General features: G+C 53.3%; 1 protein-coding gene across 1 annotated transcript; it reads right to left on the reverse strand.

Moving 5' to 3' along the window:
- Positions 1–75: 75 nt before the first annotated feature.
- On the reverse strand, positions 76–23,255 carry LOC100901975 (collagen alpha-2(IV) chain). Its single transcript, XM_029111483.1, has 35 exons — positions 23,184–23,255; positions 23,039–23,098; positions 22,863–22,926; positions 22,302–22,558; positions 21,893–22,043; positions 21,609–21,661; positions 21,124–21,276; positions 20,827–21,028; positions 20,211–20,713; positions 19,930–20,127; positions 19,135–19,781; positions 18,795–19,006; positions 18,418–18,579; positions 17,766–18,148; positions 17,310–17,667; positions 16,540–17,226; positions 15,903–16,414; positions 15,618–15,791; positions 15,448–15,520; positions 11,043–11,064; positions 9,657–10,990; positions 5,916–5,993; positions 5,681–5,812; positions 5,332–5,582; positions 5,121–5,241; positions 4,432–4,559; positions 3,041–3,190; positions 2,271–2,604; positions 1,979–2,144; positions 1,605–1,891; positions 1,326–1,427; positions 978–1,102; positions 665–893; positions 410–555; positions 76–291 (listed from the first exon to the last, which is right to left on the reverse strand). The coding sequence occupies exons 1-35, from the start codon at positions 23,253–23,255 to the stop codon at positions 76–78; spliced, it is 8,742 nt and encodes a 2,913-aa protein (XP_028967316.1).
- Positions 23,256–23,559: the final 304 nt, after the last annotated feature.

Below are 23,559 nucleotides of genomic sequence, written 5' to 3' on the forward strand. Positions count from 1 at the left end.
TTCACATATATGCCATGAGTTACGCAGCGGTAAATTCTATTATGAGAGCATGTCGCATGAGCATCCTGTGTGCGCTTACCGAGCAGCACCCAAGTCCACCACGAACACGCAGTGAACCCGCCACTGAACTCCCTCGTTCTCGCGTGCGAATAGCGGAGCACTGTCGAAAACAAAAGCATCCGCGTTTCGTTTATCAAGGGTTTGTAGTTCCTCTCCCGTGAAAGCTCCGGAATTTCTGGACGCTAGCAGTCCACGGAACTCGTCGTGCGGAGGGCTTGAAGTCTCAGCATCCTAGAAGAACAGAGGAGTCAGAAAACCGACGGCCTCCTTCCGGCGTGTACTCTGGCGGCGGAAACATCTTTTTTTCCCCTGGAAACTATTTGAATCGTTGAAACGAGATCAGGCTTACAATCACTTTGTATGGACATCGGCTGATCCGGTTGTGGATGGTCTCATGTGCGTCACGACAAACATAACACTTTTGTATACGCGTTATCAACGCCTGGTCCTGAATATCCAGGTTGAAAACCCGTACGAATCCATAGACGGCTTCTCCTGGAAGAGACGAATTTTTCGGATGTCAGCACCCGGTAGAATTATCCTTAGCGACGCGGACGGAAACCATAAGGAGCGGCCACACTTCCTCGATGAGCCAGAATCTCACCTTCTTGGATTGTATTATTCTCCATATCAGGTATATCTTCCATCCAAAACTGTTTTTTCGTCAGAAGAAGCTCTGATTCAAGGGGATAGATTCTGGTCGCGGTCGAGCCGGACTGGATGTATACAGGCAAAATCAATGTGATTGGCTTGTCGGGCATGAGTTGACACTTCGGAACTTCGCCGACACATGGCAAGAGCGACAGCGTGACATTAGTTGCAAAATGAGTGTGCTGTAAGAGGGTAAGGGTAGAGTATCGTAAGCCAGGGGCTCCGTGATTGGATTCCTTCATGATTCTCTGAGCTCGGAGCCTCACCGTGACCAGGGAAGTGAGATTCCATCGCGTTCTCCGGGGCGAGATGGTCCCGTCGTTCTTCAGCATGAATAAGCTCCCAGTGGAGTTGTAATGGCGAACGTCAATGATGGACTCATTGAAATTTTCTGCAATGTCATTCCCTCAAATACTAGCAATCGATTCTGTGTCGGTCGGGGCTACCCGGTAAGCGTCTGATCCCGGTGACGCTCGACACATTCGGTCAATGGGGGAAAGATCCATCAAAAACGAACAAGATTCATCAAGTCACGCTGCGAAACTCTCCTGGAAGGGAGGCTCCATCGATGACGAATAATCGTGATAGGAACGCAATAGAAAGAGACGTCTTACTTGGGTCTGCGGCCAAAATTCCGTCGAAGTTGGTCTCTGTCTCGAAAACCACGAGCAATGAGCCGTCCTTATCAAGAGAAGCGCGCGTAATCTGTAGAATAGCTGTCGAAAAGGCAAATTTATCGCTGATGAATTATTGCCGTTGGTGCATTTGGGTCGATTTTCCGCTCCGAATCGGCTGCGGAAAAACTCTTCTCGATATGTGTCCTTCCGCCCGGCATCGAGGCTATGTACGCTTAGATTATGGAAGGACGGGCGGATCGAGGGAGGGTAACCGACCTGATAGATTCGGAGGATCCCGCGACTCCAAGCGACGACTTCCAACGACGCGGGTCTTATAAACAAACGAGACTCGTAGCTCGCTCGAAAGCGATACATGATGCCATTTCTTGGAGGATTGATGAACGATGTACATGACATGGATGGGGAGCAAAAGGTTGACCGATGAAACGTCTTCATCGACGCTCTCGTCGAGTCGAGCCCCACAACTCAGCAATTCAGACAGTGAGTACGTGAGCTGGTAATTCCACGTGCATGAGGTGACGTTGGGCTCGGGGGCGGGCTCGCTATGAATGAAATATGAATTTTCAAGGCTAACCGAGTTATTCATTCGCCGGTTTCTATCGTCCGAGGAGTCTTCCTGCTCCGCTCACCTGTTGTTCTGCAACAAATTCGAGCACTTGTGCTTCGACGCGAAAAATCGCTTTTCGGTGTCAGCGACGAGGATTGGCTTCGTCGACCAGAATGGGAAAGACCCATCATGATGCGGGAGGATCACGGAAAGAGAGTAGAGGAGTTCAGTAGACGAATTCGGAGACACTAAAAAATCGATGAAGATCCGCTCTGAGACAGCTCAATCAGAAAAATCATCCGGCAGCGGGGAGGTTCTAGAACCCATCTCCTGTGCTAAGCTTATGTCCTGCTGCCAGAGGAGTAGTCACTTACTGATGACGCGGAGTTTACTCGAGAATGGTGTTGAGCCAACTCTGCTCGTACATGCCGGCGACGATTCCTCGTTGCTTATCAAATAAGCGCCGCTCATAATTTCCGCACCCTCACTGTCGGAAGTGGCGATTCTCACCGAACAGACAACGGTAGAGCCGGGCGAAAGATAAAGAGAGCTCGGCAGCACTTTCTGGTTTGTTTTCAGTAAGAAACTGCGACTTTTAATCGACACCAGCCCCGTATCGGTAGAGGTTTTCCATTGATAATGTGTCTGCAGGGAAGAGTTGAGTCCCAAACAAAATCTTGTGTGACGCAGACTAAGATCATCGCATTCCTGGATCGAGAGAAAAACGAGAACGTTGACTACAGGATGCCAGGTAGCTCAACACGTATTGAAATATTCGAAAGCCTAGTCAATGCATTCGACGTGTGCAGGCTCAGTGGAAGCCTCCAGTTACGAGAGAGCCCTGCAGCGGTCGCGTTCCTTTAATCTTAGAATCATCGCCGCAATCAGAATTCGCAGTCGTAAAAAATCTGACAGCTGTCGGACTGGATCTTGCCGAAAACGGACTAATCACTGGCTCACTCCGAAGCTGACAGATACTTGATTGGCACTTTATCGCTCAGATCAGAAGAGATGTGTCTTACTACTTAATCCGATTCAGTATGCTAATTCGCTCCGGGAATCTGACGACTTCGGGATGTGCTCCTCCAACACTCAGTCGGAAGCCCCGCGATAAGAAAGTCGAGCCGAATTTATCTTCACTCACGCTCGCACAGTAGAGAGTTGCACCCTTCGGAAGCAATCGTGTGTGTGCCAAAGGGTTCCGAGTCCTGGGATCCAGAGCGAGGATCACCGGATGTTCCGTGAACGACGGTAAGGCTCTAGAGTCGCTGATACGGACGACGGTCTTCGAAGACTGAAAGGAGAAACGAATGAGAGCTACTAGGGGTCGAAGGTTTCGATAACAGAAAGCAGATGCTCAGCTCGTCCATTCGCAGCAAAAGGACCTGCAACGATCCCGCCGAACTCGTCACGGATTACCTCAATTGGCTTCTCAAATCGATCGCGCTCGCTCGCGTGTTTTATTGAAGATGAATCGCCCCAGGAACACTGCTTTCGAAAGTTCCGGATAATGAGACGTTCTCTCGTCCTGTCAGATCGAATTTGCTATGTTGTCTATCCTTGGATAATCTCCAAATCCTCGGTCCGGTCGCGCCACCGAGATATTTATCGAAGTTGTCTTGACGCTCACTCACAAGGGTGCTTCGGTGTAATTACTATCCGCGTAGATCTTTGAACAGTCTTGGGTGGAAAGGACCCCTGGACCCGAAAAGGATGACGTTTCCGAACAGCCTGGGAAAACCCGAAATTGGCTCGATGGTTTGAATATGAGTAGTCCGCGCGTGTGCTGTATGAAGGTTCAGGAATCGATTTGGATTCCTCCAGCTCGAAGAAAGCTCCCGAAAGCGAAAAGACACTCCTACAATCCCTTTTTCGAGCATAATGAGCTACTTTGATTTGATGTCCCCGTAATCGGAACATTCGTAGTGAACGTAGTGTTTGATAATACGTTCCAGGAGGCGGATTATATGAACTGACCGGGCGGAAGAAAGAGTGTTATCATTTGAATTCTCACTTGTGTGTTCCGATTGATTTGTTGTTTGCAGATATAAAATTTTATCTCCGGCGTAATCTTCTGATGGCGCTTCGGAGCAGGAGGGAGTAAGTTGGAAAGGTTCTCACTTGCTTAGTTCGACGTTGCCGGCTTGACTCATGGAAGCCTTGAAAACTCTGATACGCTGCGGTATTCCGTCTCCGGAAACTCTCGCGATCCGCCCGTAGGTCCAGATGGATCCAATGCAGGGCGACGGAAATCGAGGGACTCGCGCCGAGAGAGAACCCAGCAACGGGGGCCATAAAAATTCAACTTATGCAAATCTGAAGAGCGATTCGCCCGATAAATAACAACGGCATCATCTCGTGAAACGTTACAAATATAAAACGCGATTGGCGGTTGGAATTCATGATCCCGAATAAGTTCTCAATGAGGCTGATACGGCCGCTCGAAAATCGAGATTTTCATGAAACGTGCAAGCGTCCGCCGCTTACCCTCGTCGCATCTTGTGAATGCTGCGGGGGATCCCGCACGAAACTCACCTTGAATCTCAGTCCGTGCTCCAACGGTTCGAGAACGATGGTGAAGAATCTCGCGATCTCGACATGGGTCTTGCCGAGAATCTCAATCGGGATGGTCAGACCGTCGTCTTCATTCTTGAGAGTCAGAACTGCAGTTGAAGAATACCTCGTAAGCGGTCGAGTCGCGCAGAGCGACCGATTGAGAGATTTCCCAATTCGACGCATTAATTTTCCCTTCTAAGATCTAGACGCGTGTCTCCGAACGAGTCCCCCCGTCGTGATGGAAGACAGCCGGAAGATGGATGCTGTTTGCACTGAGTCCACACGTCGAAGACTTCGTCTAGATCGTGCGGCGCCATCACCCTCCACCGCGGCGAGCTGATAAGGCCGATTGAGCGGATAAATTCCGATGGAAGCTCCCCTATTCTGATGTACGAATCTCATTTTCCGCTTCATTCTCTATTTACGCGATTATACCCTCACTTGAAACGAAAAACCGAGTGCTCCGGGACGACACGAACCGAGGCCGCGCGAACTTCCTCGACTATATTGAGGATTATTCTTAGCGCAGGAATAGTGCAGGAATCGCCGGGAAGGATGGCCGTCGACGCGGAACCAGAGTCATAAAGGGGAGCAATTCAAACAAAAACTAGGGGTAGATGATACTGAAGTTGTAGTTTTACGTAAGCGAAAGTCAAATAATGACCCACCTTCGTCCGAGGGAGTGAAATCCTCGTGCTCCCTAGCCGTTCCGCCCACAGTAGCCACACGGAAACCGATGTCCGAGCGGTGGGCTGAGTTACTCCGCAGGATCCGCACGAATAATGTCTCCTGAGAAAGGTTTGGAGGCTCGAGCTCGCTCTGAGAGATCGGCTTGTCATCCGGCGATTCAATGGCAGAGAAGTCCGTCGCGGTACTTACACGGAGCTTATCCTCCCCGGGCTGTTCAACAGTGTATTCCGACCGCTCGAAATGCAAATAGCTCATTGGAGATAGGACAATGGTTTGAAATTTCTTGTGCGAAATATCAATGAAGCAGCCTTGGACTTTCGTTAGCTCCAGAGCGAATTCTCCGTTGAAGTCTCCCGGAACGGAGATAGGCAATGATTTGTGGCTTATTCCCGAAGGGATCACGAAGGGAAACTCTCCGACATGGCTGCTCACGACGCCGTCTGTAAATTCCACAGTCGGCTCAACCAAGATTCGACTGGAGATAGTCTCAAATTCTAGTCGATACCATCCGCTGTATTTCACCCGGGGGGACATTTACCAACATCAGAATCGAGACCGTCTCGTCTCAGATCGATAACGATTTTCCTCCCGGAGATGATTTCCGGCGAATCCACCGTGAGCGATAAGACACACCATCGGATGCTGAAAGTAGCTGCTTCCAGACTCGACCCTATGATTCGAACTATCGATTAAACCGCAGCCTTTCCCCGCTCAGATCCTCCTCCGAGCGACTTTTCCTACAGATTTTTCGTTTATCGACTGAAAAGTCTTACCGTTCTTGAGAATGAGCGCGACTGTATCTTCGATGGATCCAGAAGTCAAGGCTGCATTTGTCGTGAAACCCAACGCATCTGAAAGACCAATCGAAATCTACTAAACCAATGCACCTGAACAGCTCGGAAGAGTGAACTACGAAAAGATGTCCTTGGCGAATCTGGAAACAGCTCTGAAGACTTTCGAAGCACCCCTCGGCTCTGAGTATCCGGCTGCAACCTTGTCGAGGGACAGATCAGAAAAGAAAAACAATCAGTGTCGCCCAAAGCTTTCGGGTAGTTTTTCCTCAAGAACCATCGCTGTCAGCACAGCTGAGAGGCTTTTTTCCCCGGGGAATGTCGAAAAAATTTTAACGAAGCTGCGAGGAAGCTGTTCGCTCGGTCATTCGCAAACATTTCTTCAGTAAAAACCTTTCTCGTTTGGAATGCCGTAACAAACGCACTTCGGAATCGGGAATCCTTAGCCTGTACCGAATTCGGATCTTACCGATGAGTCAGGCCCCGTGCTGAGAGTCTACGCAGTCAGCATTCCGTCAGGTTCTGATGACGTCTGTCCTCTCCGGGTGCCCCCTACGCGACGTTGAGCGTGTTTTTGTTTTATATCGCCATGCAAATTGGCGGCACAGAAAACGGATTTTTCACCCAGCAGGCCGTTATCGAAAGAAGGCGGTCCGGTGTCGAAACTTCCCTCGATCATGAGATGCGCACATTCCACGCAACAGTTGACTCTATGGGTTTCATTGCTGACGCTTGACAAGTTGGGGGAAGCGCTGGCTCAAGCCGATAAACTCTGAACTCCTGCTATCCTCAAAACCCTGAGGGTAGATCCGTTGCAGACGCTCCGACTCCACTCGACGAAGCGACTGTAGAAGTCGTTGGGAGAATGCCGAGCGATGCGGCGAATTCGTCTCAGCGCTCGAAATAATTGCGCGGGGGAGTTCCGGGTCGGACGTTCGCGCTAGAAGAGGAAATCATTTTTCTCCCCGAGTCTCCGCGCTCTTCAGAAAGCTTTCCAAAAAGAAACAGAAACGAACCTAGTGAGGGTGGGTCGCGGACTCACGTCGGAATCGGCGCGCATTAAGGCTGTAAGAGGGGGACATAAATTGACTCGGAAAGATTTCAATTTCAAAAGGCCGCAGTCGTGAGGGAACGGAGTGCTGAGACGAGAAGCCAAGTGCACCGAACAGTTCCGTTGCGTGGGTTGCCGCCTGCCGACCGACAGGACGACGGACCGTTTGTCCATCTCTCCGGTTCTTCATCCGAGTAGTCAACCGGGTGGCCAGCTTCTTTGGGTGTTCTCATTTTTTCCGCTTTCGTCGCTCTTTATCACTCATCACCAGCTCACCAGACAGCCTCTCAGTAAGTCACTTGGTGAGTTGTTGCCAACAGCGAGACGGCTGGCTTCCTGATATCGCGCTTTCAATGGCGAAGTCGGAGATAAATGAGCAATTTCGACCGCTGACGACCCGTCTTCTCTGACTGGTCGATTTTCATTTGCCTTCCCGATCTATATCGGTTTCTCTCCCATATTTCCCATTTTTTCACCGTCCTTGTACATTTTCTCCGTGTTCGAAGTCGGGCACCACATTGGCGCCGTCGGCAGTCGTTACCGGGACGCATGGAATAGGGCGCAATGGTAGAGGCAGCATTATTTCATATAGAATTCGTCCCTCGAGTACGGAGGAACCACCGACCGCTGGTCCAACTGTGACCGCGAATAGCTCTGTGCGCTCTTTTGTATCTCATTGCTTCGATACATTCGTTTCTCATTCCTCTGGTTCGAGGAAAGCGAAGAGGTACGTTATAGCCACCTAATGACGTAATATCGAGCGTCAACCATACCGAATTTATTGCGTTTTGAATCCTTAATCGACTTGCTTGACCACAAACTCACACAGGAAAGTCGTCAATCATTCCCCATTTTCTGGACGGAGTCGTTCGGGTGTAGCGCAGATTTTGGCATTCGAACATGAAATCTAACTATTACCCAGACGGTAGCAGCCACCGTCGTTTTCAATTTGCGGTGCGAAACGTATCAAATACTTCTGATTAGACCTCGGACTTTCCAAAATGGAGATCCTGTCGTTTTCGAATGTCCTCAGGGCGTGTGCCATTCAATCCCAAGGAAGCACTCTCGTTCGTAGCCGAGACCGTCTCGCCGAATTCCCCAATCCGTCCCCCGATGAGCTCACGAAACCTTTTTCTATAATATCATTGGACTGAGTCATGTTTCGGACGCCATATTCAAGCTCGGGGGAAGGGGATCTTCTCAAACGCAGTACACGTCGCTCTCGCATGACCCCGGAAGCTCGAAACGGAACGACTCCCGAGTATCCATCGAGCGCCCGAGGATCTGAAGTGATCCTCGAGTCGGAGCCGCGCCTGGAAGCTCCTACCGCGAGTCGTCTCCCGGATCAAGCAAAAGAGATTCGATAGACGTTAAGAAGATGGATGGACGGATAAACGGCTACCGTCAGGCTTATGCGCTCGCATAGAATGTGGCTATCGTACGGTTTGCACAAAACAAACACAGAAAACGAATTATTTTCCGTCCTACTTCAGTACTCCTAATTAAATATCACCCAAGCCACGCTCAATTAGCGGGACGTTTTATTTGCACACAGAGTCATTTCGTATTTCTTCCGGACTTCTGATTGAATCTTTCCCGGGTTCGTTCCTCTGAATCGGAACGCAATTTTCCGCTGCAACTTTCTTTGCTGCGCTGTATAAAATCCCCGAATAGTCGCACAAGCAAAGTCCGGAGATTTCCGTGTGAAATTAGACATAACATCAGAAGCTCACCGGCGAAATTCGTCTTCCGAGGACTCCAAAACTCTGGTTTCTGCATGTCACGCCGTAAACGACTCCATGAGCACCTCCGAGACCATCGAGGAGCGGACCCTCGTACAAAGCTGCCGCTGTTCGGCAGCCCACCCAGCGGAGACCGGCTGAGAAACTAGATCGGTCAAGGTCAGATGAAGGCATTAATCGGATGGCTCCAGTAGTGGTACAGACAATAATTTCTTGTAGAATCACTTTTCGCGATCTGGCCGCGCGATTCGGCCTGAGCCCAGCTGAACGTCGATCGCTCGATATGTCCATCCAAACGCCGCGACTTTAGTCTATCGACCCTGCTCATATTTCACATGGGCTCTCCGGGAAAGATTTTATCTCTGCCAGTGCCACCTTGTTATTCAATGAACGATTCGTCCTTGATGGAAGAGGGATGTCGGCCGCGAGCGTAGCCCGCGCAATATTTTCGGAGGACCCTTCGATGAATTTTCATGAGGAACTTCTTACGTCCCAATTTAAAATTCCGCTCCCTAGCTATCACCGGCGGGCATCTGTCACGGACCCTTCGATGATCACTTTGTGCGTCAGCTTCCCCAGTCGCAAGAACCCGGATCAGAGCATGATTCCATCAGCGGATCGCAAGCAACTTTCGACTGTCAAGTCATCGGGAGAAAGACATTTCGGTAATTCATTCATGTGTCCGCTGAGAGTTTCTTGATGCGGCGGGCCCTAGTATTCGTCGACATATGAACAGATCGCTCACGTGACCCTCCACACAGATTCGAAGTCTCTCTCTATCGGTCAGGGCTCTTCCAGAATCTGCTTCGAGTCCCTTCATCTTGTCATTTGGCCCTCCCGGAAGATCCAAATCTGCATTAAGAACAGTCAATCGCTTTCTCCGAAACTGATCTATTGGGACGTGTTACCGAAACAGAATTAATTACTCACCGTTTTCGAAAGTGAGATTTCCATTCGAAGGCGGTTGTGTCACCGCAAGCCACTCGACGCGAGAAATGTTGAACAACTGTTCACTGAAGCGCTCAAGGCGTATTGGGTGGATTCTGCTGACTGGAGGGACAGAGTCGTTGGGGAGATGCACGGTGATGCTGAACTCATAGAGGGGTGTTTCGTTAAAACCATCGCTGATACGGAATGTGAATCTGTCGCTCTGACAGCATATCTTCGATCTGTGCGCATAAACTACGTTTTGAAGCTTGACATCCTCGAGCTCGAACGAAGCAATCGACTGGTTTTTATCCTTGGCTTGCTCGTGAACGAGGATCCCGTTCCGGGGCCCCTCGACAATTTTGAAGGAGATTGCATCCGAAGTACTATCGATGTCGTCCACTTGGAGGTGTCGAGCGTCGATAACAGCCGATGTTCCAACTTCGACACGGATCCCTCTGTTAACAACCAGTTTAGGCGGCTCATCGTCAACAGCTAAAACTTTGACATTGACGAGCTGTTTCGTTGAATACCTTCCATCGGAAACAGTCAGCTCGAACGAGTCGTTGAGATTTTCCGAGTCGTCGTGAACGTACATCACGCGATTTACATTTTCCTCCGAAAATTCAACGACGGCTTCATTGTGCCCGTCTGCCGAGAGGATCGCGATCAACCCGTGCCGCGGTGGTTCGCTCACGTAGAAACGAAGCTCACCCCGCGGAATATCTTGATCCGAAAAATGTATTTTCACCGGAGCTTCCCTGCCCTCGAGGACGGTGACTTCGTTCACTGCGAGATGCGGGGCTTCGTCATTCTGGCCCTTTATCGCGATCCGTATCTGTTCCAGAGGCGACAGATTTACTCCATCGGAACATCGAATTTTGAAAAAATCTTCCGATGGCTCCACATGGGCGTGTTTCAGCTGTTCGTACACGACATTGTCAGTCTCAGAATTGTTGAACTCGGTGAATTTTTGCGCGCGGATCGTCAGACGACCGAAAATTGGCTGCTCGGGAATGTGGCACCAGAATACTTTGGAATCCACGTCGCTCACTTCCCAGTTCACTCGCGAGCTTTCGCCTTCGAGAACGACTGTTGCATCGGTGATTTTTATGACCGGGGCTGCGTTGTCGACCGGCTCAACCAACACCGTCACTTCGGTCTCTCCGTTTCCGTTTTGGAGCAAAAAACTATCCGGACTCGTGTCGACTCCAATCTCGCGCCCAGAATGCACGTAGGTGATGATTTGCGTTCTCGGTTCGGTTCCATCCGCTATGTAGACGTGGCCATCCCCCGGTGGCTCGAGAAGCGTGAAGTTGGACGCCTGGATCAAGACGCTGTTCTTCCGACCCTCATCAACTGTAATGTTCAGCTTCAGACGGTCTTTGCCGCCTTCGGTGCCCGTCATCTGATCCGCTGAGGTGATTTTGACGATTATCCTGATGTACTGCGCAGCGTCCCGTTTGAACTTGCGGCTCTTCAATTTCGCTCTTTTGTGAGCTTTACGCTTCCGAACGATACGATCTTCAGAATTCACGGCCAGCAATTCGAAGGTGTCACTTTCTAAGCCGTTTCGGTCGGTTTCGTACCAGACGCTGCCCGATTCGAGCTCGGAGTAACTGAAATTGTCCCATAATCCCAGCTCGGCCACATCGGATGCGTCTCCCCTCCTGGAGATCTTTCCCTGGGACGGAAGAGAAATTACGCCGAACATCGTACTGGAGCTGTTCTTAGCGGAACCCAAAATTTTCGAACTCAGGGCGGAGCCGTCCCCATCGGAGGAGAGCTCGCTGTGGATCGTCTCAGTAATTTTCACTGGTTTGAGATAAATCTGCAGCTTGAAATTCGGACTGACGTTCCCCTGTGAGTCCACTGCGCGAAAGTCGAAATATATCTTCTTCGCATTCACTCGGCTGAATACTGTCGGTGGGTGATAGAAAATCCTCCCTTGGTTCACGTCGCTTTGCGAGAAGCGTTCTGTCTGATCACCGCTGGCGAAGCCAAAGTATCCGTTTTCTTTGCTGTTCCGAGAATCGAGGACAAAGTGAACACCTCTCGCACAAGCTGTGAGCATCTCGCTGTTATTGCCTCGCTCGCGCTCATCTTCGAAGTTTAGAATGTTTTTGTCGAGCACCACTCTCAGACTCCGCGGATGCACCGTCAGTTGAAGCGAACAATCCGATTGAACAGGTGGGTTCCTGTCCTCTCGGACCCCCAGAACTTCGAGCTCACAAGTCAGACTCCTCGCATCCGAACCTGCGAACCTCGAAGCAACTCGAATTTCACCCAATGATCCGGAGCGTTCCGACTCTCGAACGTCACAGCGAAGGAATCGATGTCGTACATCGAGAAATTAAGAGTTCCTTCCCCACGTAGCGATATTGTCCAGGAGTTCATCGAGTTTCCGGATATCATGAAGTGTATATTGCCGAAGTTCGAAACTCGTCCCCCGAAGCAGTTTGGGCTGAGAACCGTGCGTTGACCCGCCAGAACTCTCTGATGGAACGTTTTCACCGTCCACGATGGAGCTTGCAGATGAAGCACGGGCACTATGAATTCCACACTACAGTAGTTCACCACGAGATTATCGGATAGTAGTCCATCGAAGTGATCAAGGGTCGGACGAGCTCTGTACTCCAACGGCACGTTCGTTCCGAAAGAGACAACGGGTAGCCCGTCCATGTGCAGGATGCCTCTTGACAAGCCTTCGACGATTCGGAGCTCCGCATCGCGAGAGCTCTTGACGATCAACGTCGAAGTTTTTGTCTCTCGTTGGAAAACTAGCGGCCGCACGCTCAAATTCACGCTCAGTGACCTCGCGAGGGAGACGAAGAAGGGTTGTGACGATGAACACAAAGCGTTGCGGGCGACTAGGGTGACAGTTGCTTCATTGAACTCCTTACGACAATACAGTGCGATCTCCAGCCTGTCCAGAGATCTCTGCGTGAATTGAATGACCGGTGTTCTGGAGAGGACTTTAACGAAAGAGCATGAGGACACCTGCTGGACCACGTGGAAAATTGTTGAATCATCTTCCGCCGATGACAGAACGTTGCGTCGAATCGCAATCAGCAGCCGAGGAATGATCTCGACCCGTAAATTAGCGTCGAACGATATGCCTGGGATCAGCTCATTCGGATTTAGGAGAATTCCAACATTCAATTCTGTCTCGTCGCTGATCAGACTGAGAACGAGTGAGTCCTCTATGGTTGATTCCGTTCGAAGATCGCCGAAGTTTCTACAGTCCGACCACGAGAACGCATCTTCACAGAGACCTGAGAGCACCGCCTTGACGGGCTTCAATCGCACCCTGGCGCGACAGCTATCGGTAAGAATCAGGATATCCGCGAGACTTTGATTCACTCTCAGAGCCGGAACCCCTAGTCGGTTTTCCTTCAACAGGCTGCTCAGCTTCAGGTTCTCTCCAACGACAACTCTGAGGGAGATGAGGGAAACGGTCGAAGCGGCTTCCAGTGCGAACTCCAGAACATGTTCCGTCGGTTGATGAAATCCCAGATGGGTAATGCTTACGACATCCGTTGAGCAATCCCCCTCGAATCGGATCTCCAATTCAGGATCGATGCTGACTAGGGAGGCTCTCGAGCAGTTTCTCAATAGGCGAACGTCCACAGAAGATCCCCGATCCAAATCGATGGTGAATCTCCGCACTTTTGGAGAACAATTTACAGTCGCTAAAGATAAGATTATCAGCCAAGCCGCCGCCGTGAGCACAATCATTGTCGTTTCGCAGTCGCATCCGCGTATTTTAGTGTTGCTCTGGGGATCGCGCGTGCTCGTCCACTCATAATGTCGCCGTCGGAAGCTCTTCTGTCTTCGATACACAGACCTAAAAACGACCCTAAGGTCTCACATTCCGCGACGGTCGAGAGTACAACACATCTGCGTCACTTGTTTTTTTTTCGAATCACATGGCTCAATCGGGGCCGGTCCCAGTGAGGGGATGAATGAGTGAGGGAGTGTGATCCGTCAGTTCAGAGAACCGGTGCGATGTCGCGAAGTGATGTTTGTGTGAGCCTCCGGCGAACGACCGGGACAGCCAGCCAGCGCGCGCGAATGCAAAATGAGAGGGAAGGAGAGAGAAATTCGTTAGCTGAGAGAGGGGCTCAGACGAAAAAAAGAGTTCATGAGCGTCTATGGTAGTAACCTTGTTCTATGGTTGCATACGCTGGTGCCATTGCCGCCGCTGCAGCGGTTGTCTTCGGAACTGCCCCTGGAGGGAGAGGAGGAGGTTCAGAACCCCTAAGCAGCAGCCGGCTATGGATGTAGTAATTTTGAATGGTGAACCTCCGTGAATTTCGCCACTCACAGGAACGATATCCGATGAATTACGCTGGATCTTGTGCACAAACCTCTCGCCCCATCCGAACGGCTCCCGGATCTCCCTGAGGCGTCGAATTCTCGTCTAGTAGACTTCTTGTTATTTTACGCGGAGCCGCGATAGGGCTGCGTGTTCGTACGATTATCAAGTTTTTCTCCGGTAACTGAGCCTTGCCGAGACATCGTAAATTGTAGATTCTCTGTGGCTCTTCAATGCAGACAACGCACTGCCAGCCCACCGCAGTCTGACGTTGTACCCGAGACCGCTACAAGTCGAATCTTCGTCCCTGTGAGCTCTTCCTCCAGCGTTCTGACTGCGAGTTCTGAATCAATTCGATTAAGTGCTGTTTCTCATCCAATAGCTCGAAGCCTCGCAACGGGTTTAAGTCAGGTCAAATCACGGGCTCTCTTCATCCGGAATCGTCGCCCTTTGTAATCCCATGGAACCGCACAATCTTGCTCATCGATACCAGTCGAGAAAACTGCTGAGAAAGAACCATCATAATCCAAAACGGAAATTTCGTCGCCGATATGGGAGCCGTGCTCTCGTCCGGGAGGAGCGAATAACACATATGCACAAGCAGATGACCTGTCTGCGAATGTAGACGGCTCTGTCTGCCTGATCCATCTAGGAATGAGCGATCGCTTTCATTCCGGTGCGTGGAGGCAGGCGACAAGCGCACCACGTCGTCGTGGAGTTGTGAATCCGGATCCCAAGGAATATCTCGGAGTTTTTTCCGAGAGACACTCGCGCGGAACTCGAGCCAACGTGGGAACCCCGGGCTCTGGGAGACCTACAGTACAGCGATTGCGGGAACGATATTCGGGAATCGGGACCGAGCGACATTCTCCTCTCTGATCACATTCCGGCGACATGGAGAAACTAATCACTCCCCGTTCATGGCTCGGACGAAAGCACAAAGAAAGACAAAAAAATCCCGACACCGACGTCATCGAAGCTGAACGTGCCCATCTCCATGGTGCAACTCTCTGCTCAATCCGCCAGAAATTCGCTTAAGGACCAATCCACTCATGAATCGGCTCGCGTACACGTTGGAGTTCCCCCTTCTCTCTTGAAATCCTCGTATCAAATCAGCGTTGGCAGAGATGAGCTCGCCCAAACTGCGACGTGGGGCCCTTACCATCCCCGTACGCGGATTTTAATGAACTCTTTGTGAATTACGTTAATCGTCGGAAATTAGTCTTGCTCGGATCGTGGGAGGCCTCAGCAACGCGACGATCGCGACGGAGATATTCCACGGCCTAGCTGCTGAATCAGGTCGGGAGGGAGCCTTATTTTAGGGTGGATCTGTGGATAGGCGCGGACAATCATGGGTGCAAAAAAGCAAGCACTTGATATTTATTCATCCTTGATACGCTCGCTCATTCGCGCCCTCGGGTACAGACTTCACTTCGTTTCTATAATCGGCTTGCCGGAACGGGTAGATTGTGATTTTCCTCTTGCAGACTGAACAGCGGGATGACATGCTCACTATTTCTCCAGGTCGACTCCTGATCCTCTCTGGCACCTGTTTGCGAAGAACGGATTCGAAAACCATGGCAATTGTTCGAAACGGAAACAAAAAGAAATTTCGATGCGGGCGGATATATTAAGAGCGAACTCACTTCGAATTGTCGATCGTAGTCAATCGGTGTCAACCAAAAGCCGAGCCTAGAAGCGAAATAATCACAGGCACCTGTTCCCCTGCATTCAATGAAAGGCGTCGGCCGGAACTCTTGCAAGCAAGATCCAGGACTTGACAGGGGCTGATTCACTCCTTGAGAAGCTGCATCGGTTGCCTTCAAAGATCGCCGTACCATCGCATGAGCCAATGCTTCGAACCAGAAATCAAGCGGAGACGCCTCCCATCCTTCACTATTTTGGAAATCATTCCATCAATTCAGACTCACCATGAGGAAACTGTATCCGACCCACATGGTTTCCCAGTCTCTCGGACAGTCTGGGGTATCCTGGGATTGGCTATGCACCGCTATGATCGGTCTGTCGGTCTCGCATACAGAACAACGCGAGATGAAGCGCTCGATTTCTCCGTTACGAATCGGACCCGTTCCGTGCGATGCGTTCGTATTCAACCAATAGGAATAATCGTTCCGAGAAGCGTATCGGCAGGTGCCGTCCGCGTTCTGGGGCTGCTCACAGAACAGGTAGGGTAGAGTGCTGAACGTCCTCAGACATGATCCCGGTTCGCCCAGGTCCTGGCCGTGAGCTTTCAGATCCGCCATCATGTACAGGAACGAAAATCCGTCCCACAGTCTCGAAGTGCCTTCGGGACACTCAGGGACCCGAACGCTCTGGCTGTGGACAGTGAAGAGCGAATGCCGACGTCGACGCAGGACGCCATCTCCGACCCGTTCTCCTGGAGGGCCTTGTTCACCCATGATCCCAGGCTGTCCGGGATATCCTGTTTCGAATAATTGAGAAAATATTCACTCTGATAGTTTGGACACGTTGATACGAAAAACAAAAAATCCGTCGAGCTCGACCATCACTCTTGCCAGAAAGCGCAGCAAGATTCTCGGTCCTTACCGCGCGGACCCGAGGGCCCGGGATAGCCTGGAGGCCCATCGGGACCTGCCGGGCCGTCAACTCCATCTTCTCCAGACTCGCCGGGGTCTCCCTTCATGCCTGGCAGTCCAGGGTACCCGGGCATCCCGGGGTATCCGGGCTCCCCATCGGGACCACGGAGACCTTCTTGCCCTTTCTCTCCAGGTGTGATTTTCACGAATATCAACTCTCCCGGCGGACCCGGCGGACCAATCAGTCCACCCACTCCTGGTGTTCCGGGTAAACCGCGATCCCCTTTGTAGCCCTTCGGTCCATCGAAAGCGTCGATTCCCGGAGGTCCAAGGAACCCAGGATCTCCGATGAGGCCTCGCGATCCTTTGACGCCGTCTTCGCCTCTGGGTCCATCGTCCCCTGGAATTCCGTGGAAAGTTCTCCCTGGCGGGCCGGGAATAGAGTCTCCGGGGAAACCCTTAGGACCTGGTCTGCCGGAGTCCCCATATTCACCCGGTCTACCGGGTGGGCCTTTCCGGCCCTTGAACCCTGACATTCCTGGCCGTCCTGGGGGACCGAGACCGTACCCTGGATCTCCTGGGAGACCATAGGCTCCGTCGCGTCCTGCTTCGCCCGGCATTCCCTTGAAACCTGGAAGACCATCCAGCCCAACTTCCCCAGGGTATCCCGCGTCCCCTTTGAAGCCTTTCTCGATTTCTGCAATGAGAACGAAGCATAATTGATCGGGATGAAATAAACTACAAAGCGCCCTCTTGCGGATCACTGCTCCCGCTACAGACCTCCTTGAACGGAACCATCCGGACCCGGTCTGCCCGGAGCACCGTTCCGTCCTCGAGCACCGGCAAGGCCTGCATATCCTTTAGCCCCGGGCAATCCTGGCAGGCCTGGAGCTCCTTCGGAGCCTTGCGGACCGTCGTCTCCCGGATCACCCTTCCGACCTGGTAAGCCCGGTAAACCAGGCAATCCCTCGTAACCAGGTAGTCCAGGGAGTCCTTCGGGCCCCCTGAATCCTACCGGACCTGGACCTCCAGGCAAACCGTCGAAACCGCTGGGTCCTCGTGCTCCTTTCGGGCCTGGGAAGCCGCGGGGACCATACGTTCCGGGGGTTCCAGGTAGACCGGGAAGACCAGGACGACCCTGCGGAGCAGCGAGGGTATTTTCATTCTCCTACTAGATAACCGGCATCAGAACGCTCATCGGCAATCCGGAGTTCTCCACCCTCGATATCCACTCACAATTTCTCCTACTTCTCCTTTAGCTCCGCTTTCACCTTCGGGCCCCATACGCCCTGGGGACCCAGCGCGACCCTGATATCCTCTGAATCCTTTCAATCCTCTGTCTCCTTGCTCTCCTTTGTAGCCAGCGAGCCCCGGGAGGCCCGGAAAACCATCCATGCCCGGATCCCCACTTCTGCCGGGGAGGCCTCCGAGACCCGGTGGTCCCGGGGGACCTGAAGCGCCGGGCGCGCTGTTCAGTCGTTCTCCGATCTCGCCTTGCTGCCCTTTCGGCCCTGGAACTCCCTTTGGCCCAATGAGGCCGGGCAGACCGTCGTAGCCCGGGAACCCGTCGTCTCCAGGCTCCCCCTTGAAGCCCACGGAGCCGTCGTCTCCCCTTTCACCTGAGGGTTAGATTCTGAATCATTTTTTGGACTGGGAATTCTTGACGTCAACTTCTACGGCGCCACGTCAAAATACATCATCACTTGTGCGACCGAGAAGTTGCACTAGGAGCGTCTCTGGCGGAATTTCAGGGTGCAACGATTATGCCGGAATCATGAGCCCCTGCTCAATGGAACTCTCCCCGGAAGAAGAACAATCAACGATGAGCATCTGAATTCCGTGGCTCTAGGAGACGAGCCCCCTTCGAAAGCCTGTGGTCCTCACTCACCGGGGTAACCGGGCTCTCCCTGATCCCCGACAATTCCAGTCCCGCCCACCGGACCGCGGACGCCAGGCGGACCAATAGCTCCAGGTTCGCCCTCAGGCCCGGCGGCACCGGGGAGTCCGTCTTCGCCGTCGATACCGCTCTGTCCCGGTGGTCCAGGGTAGCCTTGCGGTCCGTCGTCGCCTATGAAGACCCCGCCGTAAGATTCGAAATCACGTGGAAGATCATACTCAGCATGGCGAACGCTCCGTGAGGGAAGAGGCTCTACGTTTTGCTCGGAGAGGAGGACTAGGAATCGAATTCGGATATCTACTTGCCAGGTTCGCCGACGATGCCCGGGTAGCCTACGAGTCCAAGAGGTCCCCGGGATCCATCTCGACCAGGAGGTCCCCTCAGACCAGGAGGGCCGGGGGAGCCGGGCCATCCAACGCCTCCCATTTGACCCTTCGCGCCCGGGAGACCCGGTGGTCCATCAAGACCGGCTTGTCCCCGCTCGCCTTTCCGTCCGTCGTACCCAGGGTCACCGGGTTCGCCTTTGGTGCCGATTCCTGCATCTCCCGGAAATCCCCGAGGCCCCGGCAGTCCGCGGTACCTGAGGGGAAGGCATCGTAACTCCGCAGCTCAATTGCCCCGAACGCCGGAGCGACTGATGTCGGATCATCGATGCTTATTATTATTATCGTAGGTCGTTAGGCATTATAATTTTATCCTTGTACGCACCCCTGTGGACCGGTGTCGCCTTTGGGGCCGATGCCGCCCGGCAAGCCTTCGAGGCCCCGGAAACCTACCAAGCCGTCGGCACCGGGCTCGCCGGGGAAACCGACCATACCGGGCTTTCCCGGGTCGCCCGTCACCCCCGTGCCTGGGGTGAAACCCGGATTGCCCTTGGGTCCAGGCGGGCCCTGCCGTCCAATCGATCCCTCTTCTCCTTTGAGACCGACTTCGCCGATGAGGCCGGGGTATCCAGGCCATCCCGGTGAGCCCGGGGGTCCCACGAAACCCGGTTCACCAGCAGGAGAAAGCCCTGGAGGCCCAGGCTGACCTTTCGAACCATCTCGTCCTCTTCGCCCATCATCGCCGTCGTCGCCTATCGGTCCCGTCAAACCGGGCGAGCCAGGATCTCCCGGGGGGCCCGTTGCCCCTTTGTCTCCCATGAACTCATCGGGCGCTGTGTATCCTTGGGAAGGTGGCGTCCCTCCTTTCTCACCCTTCGGTCCTCTGGAGCCCTGTCGGCCTGGTGGTCCTCGAGGACCAGGAGGCCCAAGTTGGCCCGGGAGTCCAGGCCCGGCATCGCCCACCGGTCCTTGAGAGCCCTTGTGCCCCTTGAAGCCGCGATAACCAATGGGGCCGGGCGGTCCGGGATTTCCCTTGATTAATGAAGAAGATCCCGATTCGTCAAGATTTCCACCTCGTGAAGCATCGATACGATAATAATAATAATGATAATAATGAGGATGAAATATTTTATGATGCAAGAAGCGACTTGCTCGGTTCGGCAATCAGAGAACAACTCACTGTAGCCCCCGGGGGACCTCGGGGTCCCTCCGTGCCAGGTTTACCGGGCATTCCGATTCGTCCTGGGACTCCTTTCGCACCCGGTCTGCCAGGCTCGCCCATTTCCCCGGCATTATCGTTGAAATTCAAAGCAATGAGTATTCCAGGCTCTCCTTTGCTCCCCTTGTAGCCGACCAGTCCGGGACGACCCGCAAAACCCTGTGGGAGGGAGCAAACAATCTCTCAGAATCGGTGCATGCAAATCTACGTCGGTCGCGTCAATGGACAACCCGATCACTCACCGGTGGTCCCGGAGGTCCCGGGGGAGCAGGGAAACCATCGCTTCCGGGCTCACCCTTCAGACCTTTGTCACCTGGGTCTCCCGGCCAGCCCTTCCTGCCATCGAAGCCGTCCTCGCCAGGTACACCCATGAGGCCTGGTGCGCCATCGGGGCAGAAGGGACAATCATCTCCTTTCTCGCCGCGCTGACCTTTCATTCCCTGTCTGCCCTCGCGTCCATCGTCCCCAGGCAGACCAGGTGTTCCAGGGAGACCGGGGGGCCCGGGCGGACCTATCTTGTTCACGCCGATACCGGGAAGACCTTTCACTCCTTTTGCTCCCTCTAGCCCCGGCGGACCGGGATATCCAGGTAATCCGGGTAGGCCGTCCAAGCCGGGATAGCCAGGCATTCCGTGGACATCTCGACCGGGCTCCCCAGGCTCACCCGGAATTCCAGGCCGTCCAAGCAGGCCCGGCTTCCCCATGTCGCCAGGGTAGCCTGGCAGTCCGGGATCTCCCATTTCACCTACGGAAGGGGCCAAGACCTGAGAAAGCGGCCCGAGGCGCTTCGCGGACCGAGAACACTCAATACCCCCGGAAGTGGAAGCGGGGGGAGTGTGAATCTGGGAGCAGTCTGACCTTTGGAACTTCTTCCGGGCTTCCCGTCCGATCCCATGGAGCCGGGTATGCCAGGGTATCCAGTATCGCCTCTGTAGCCTGTCGGTCCCTGTTCGCCTTTCGGACCGGTGAAGCCTATGAAGCCTTCGTCGCCGGGCTCTCCCGGGCGGCCAGGAAGGCCCTTCATGGAGAAACCACCTCGGATATATATCCCCGGGGGACCCTGTAACGGACATGAGCTTATCCACATGACGGAATCCTGCATCGGCTTTACTGATCATATCAGCACCATTAGGAACGCGGACATGAATGGCTCACCATTAATCCGATACGACCCTTCGGTCCTCTCAAACCTTTGGGACCTTCACTGCCAGCCATCCCGGGAAAACCGGGCATACCGTCGTGGCCGAAATCACCGGGGGAGCCCTTCGATCCTTGCCGACCTTCGTGCCCCTCCTCCCCTTGGGGACCCTTCGAATAAAAATGTTTCTAAATCGAAAACCGAGCGGAACTCCCGGCTCAAATCCTCATCTCCCGCGGTCTCGAGTCTGACGATGTCGCTGATTTCCTAAGCGAGAGAAGAAATACATAGGTCTCGCGCAGAAACTCACGTCCGGTCCTTGATCGCCCGGGGGCCCTCGCTGTCCTTTCCATCCTGGGATACCTGGCCGTCCCTTAGAGGAGGAAAAAAAACCAAGTCGGAACCTTCTAGATGATGATGCTCATGGGGAACTTGGCACCATTCTGGCGAATGTCCGACCATCGCCTGCACGGCGAAGGACGGGTATTCCCTGAGAACTCACTTGAGGTCCGTCAGGACCGCTCGGACCAGGCAGGCCTGGGTCACCGCGGTCCCCTGGGTTCCCGGGGGGGCCTTTGGCCTCGTCCGTCCCATTAATCAGGAACGCCCTGTGAAATCCATCGAAAAGAACGCTCCCCGGCATTCCGGGATCACCTTGAAGTGGAAAACGGACGGTTCTCGATTTGAGACTAGTGGGAATCTGATCACTCCCTCGGGATCTTTCTTTTCCGAGCCAGGTGGAAGCTCTCCAACCGCGCCGCGCCGTCTCTCCTATCCCTCACTTACCTTTGTTGCCGGGTTCACCCGGTGGACCTCTTATCCCAACCCCGGGAACTCCTGGATCCCCGGTGTTCCCTCTCCGTCCTGGCGATCCAGGTATGCCAGGGTATCCCGGGGGTCCCGGGGAGCCCATGCGACCCGGGAAACCATCCTGGCCCTGAAATCGGCTTCAAAATCAGCACTGGAATTCCTTGTGTCCCGTGATGCTCTTATATCCGGCTGCCCTGTGCGGTCATCAGGCCAGCGGAAGAGCCTCACGAAGCAAAACACTCTCCCCTCCACCAATTCCACGAATAAATGGACCACAGTAGATTTCACAGAAGACACTGGTACTCCGTCCTCGCTCACGGTGATAGGGGAGGAGGTGATCAGAGAGCATGCGCGATATGTGAAAAAAAACTGTGAATGACTTAACGGAAGGACCGGGAGCGCCCCTCGTCCCTTTCTCGCCTCGCCTCCCGATGGAGTTGATCCCACCATCGCCGGGTTCGCCTTTGAATCCTTCGCTCCCTGGCTGACCGTGGTAACCAGGCTCACCGTCCGGCCCTGGGAGGCCAGGAGGTCCGGGATATCCATCTGTACCGTTGCAGCCTGGTCGTCCCGGGGCCCCCAGGATACCGGGGGTACCGGGAGCACCGGGATCCCCAGCCAAACCCATGAAGCCCGGTGCGCCTTGCGGTCCCTGAATTGAAAGTGGAGCTGATGTCGGGGATTGGGCGTAACCTCAAACGAACCCCAAAAATAGAATATGGAGCCACCTCCCCCCAAGAGGTACTGTCAGGCGATCGCTCGAAATAGGGAAACATTTAAATCAACGCATCAGATCACATTTAGTATCGAACGAGTGTTCTATAGACGGGCAAATCTCCTCGATGGCTGGATGAGTCTCTATCCTCGGTACAAACCCGATCTCCCTTAGGTCCCTCGTAGCCATCGTGTCCGTAATGTCCAGGGTAACCAGGGAGACCCTTCGGGCCTTGTTCACCTTTCGGACCCGGTGGACCCCGTCCGGCTTGTTCCCCTGGGATGCCAGGATAGCCCTGCGGCGCGGGTTGGAAAGTTGATATGGATAATGATACGAATTATTGAATCTACCAATCTGTTTCCCCCGGAGCTTTCTTCCGTTGACGTGAGTCGACTCAACTAACTCACCGGTTCGCCTGGCTGCCCTCTGCAGATACATTCCGGGCCCTCACATCCTTCACATTCGGGCTGAATTGAAATTGAAGTCGTTTATGCCCCTGCTTCATGTCAGAGCGAAATCTGCCACTCTGAGAGTTAACAAACTAGAGCTTACCAAGGGAGGTGCGCCACTGATAAGGGACGATAAAAGAGCGACACCCAAGAACAGTGAGAGTCGTAATCTCATTACTGATCTACATCAGCATCGGCGGAACTGCACTCTTACAATATATGTGGTGACGATCACGGAGAGACGACCGTTTCGTTAGACTCCAAGCTACCCTCTTAGAGGAAACCAGGAACCGAAATGGTATTCCAAGGTCTCCTCGCCCAGATGGAGGCGGCCCTTCGATAATCTTGATCGGACACGAATATAGGTATTGAGCATCTCCAAGGTCTGGGACGCAATTCCGAATTACATTCGCCGGGACAAGATGACTTTGTGCGTTATTTTCGGGAGTGGTTTTTCCATGGAATCGATCTCGTGAGCC

The sequence above is a fragment of the Galendromus occidentalis genome, unplaced genomic scaffold (genome assembly GCF_000255335.2).
Source record: "Galendromus occidentalis unplaced genomic scaffold, Mocc_1.1 scf7180000077442, whole genome shotgun sequence".
Lineage (NCBI taxonomy): Eukaryota > Metazoa > Arthropoda > Arachnida > Mesostigmata > Phytoseiidae > Galendromus > Galendromus occidentalis.

What these genes read in the sequence shown, in the direction of transcription:
- LOC100901975 (XM_029111483.1), bottom strand. Translation starts at nt 23,255, where the DNA reads ATGAGATTACGACTCTCACTGTTCTTGGGTGTCGCTCTTTTATCGTCC. An exon ending in CGGGCCCTCGGGTCCGCGCG is followed by an intron (nt 16,415 to 16,539) that starts GTAAGGACCGAG and finishes TATTCGAAACAG; the next exon opens with GATATCCCGGACAGCCTGGG. An exon ending in GAATAATACAATCCAAGAAG is followed by an intron (nt 556 to 664) that starts GTGAGATTCTGG and finishes CGTCTCTTCCAG; the next exon opens with GAGAAGCCGTCTATGGATTC.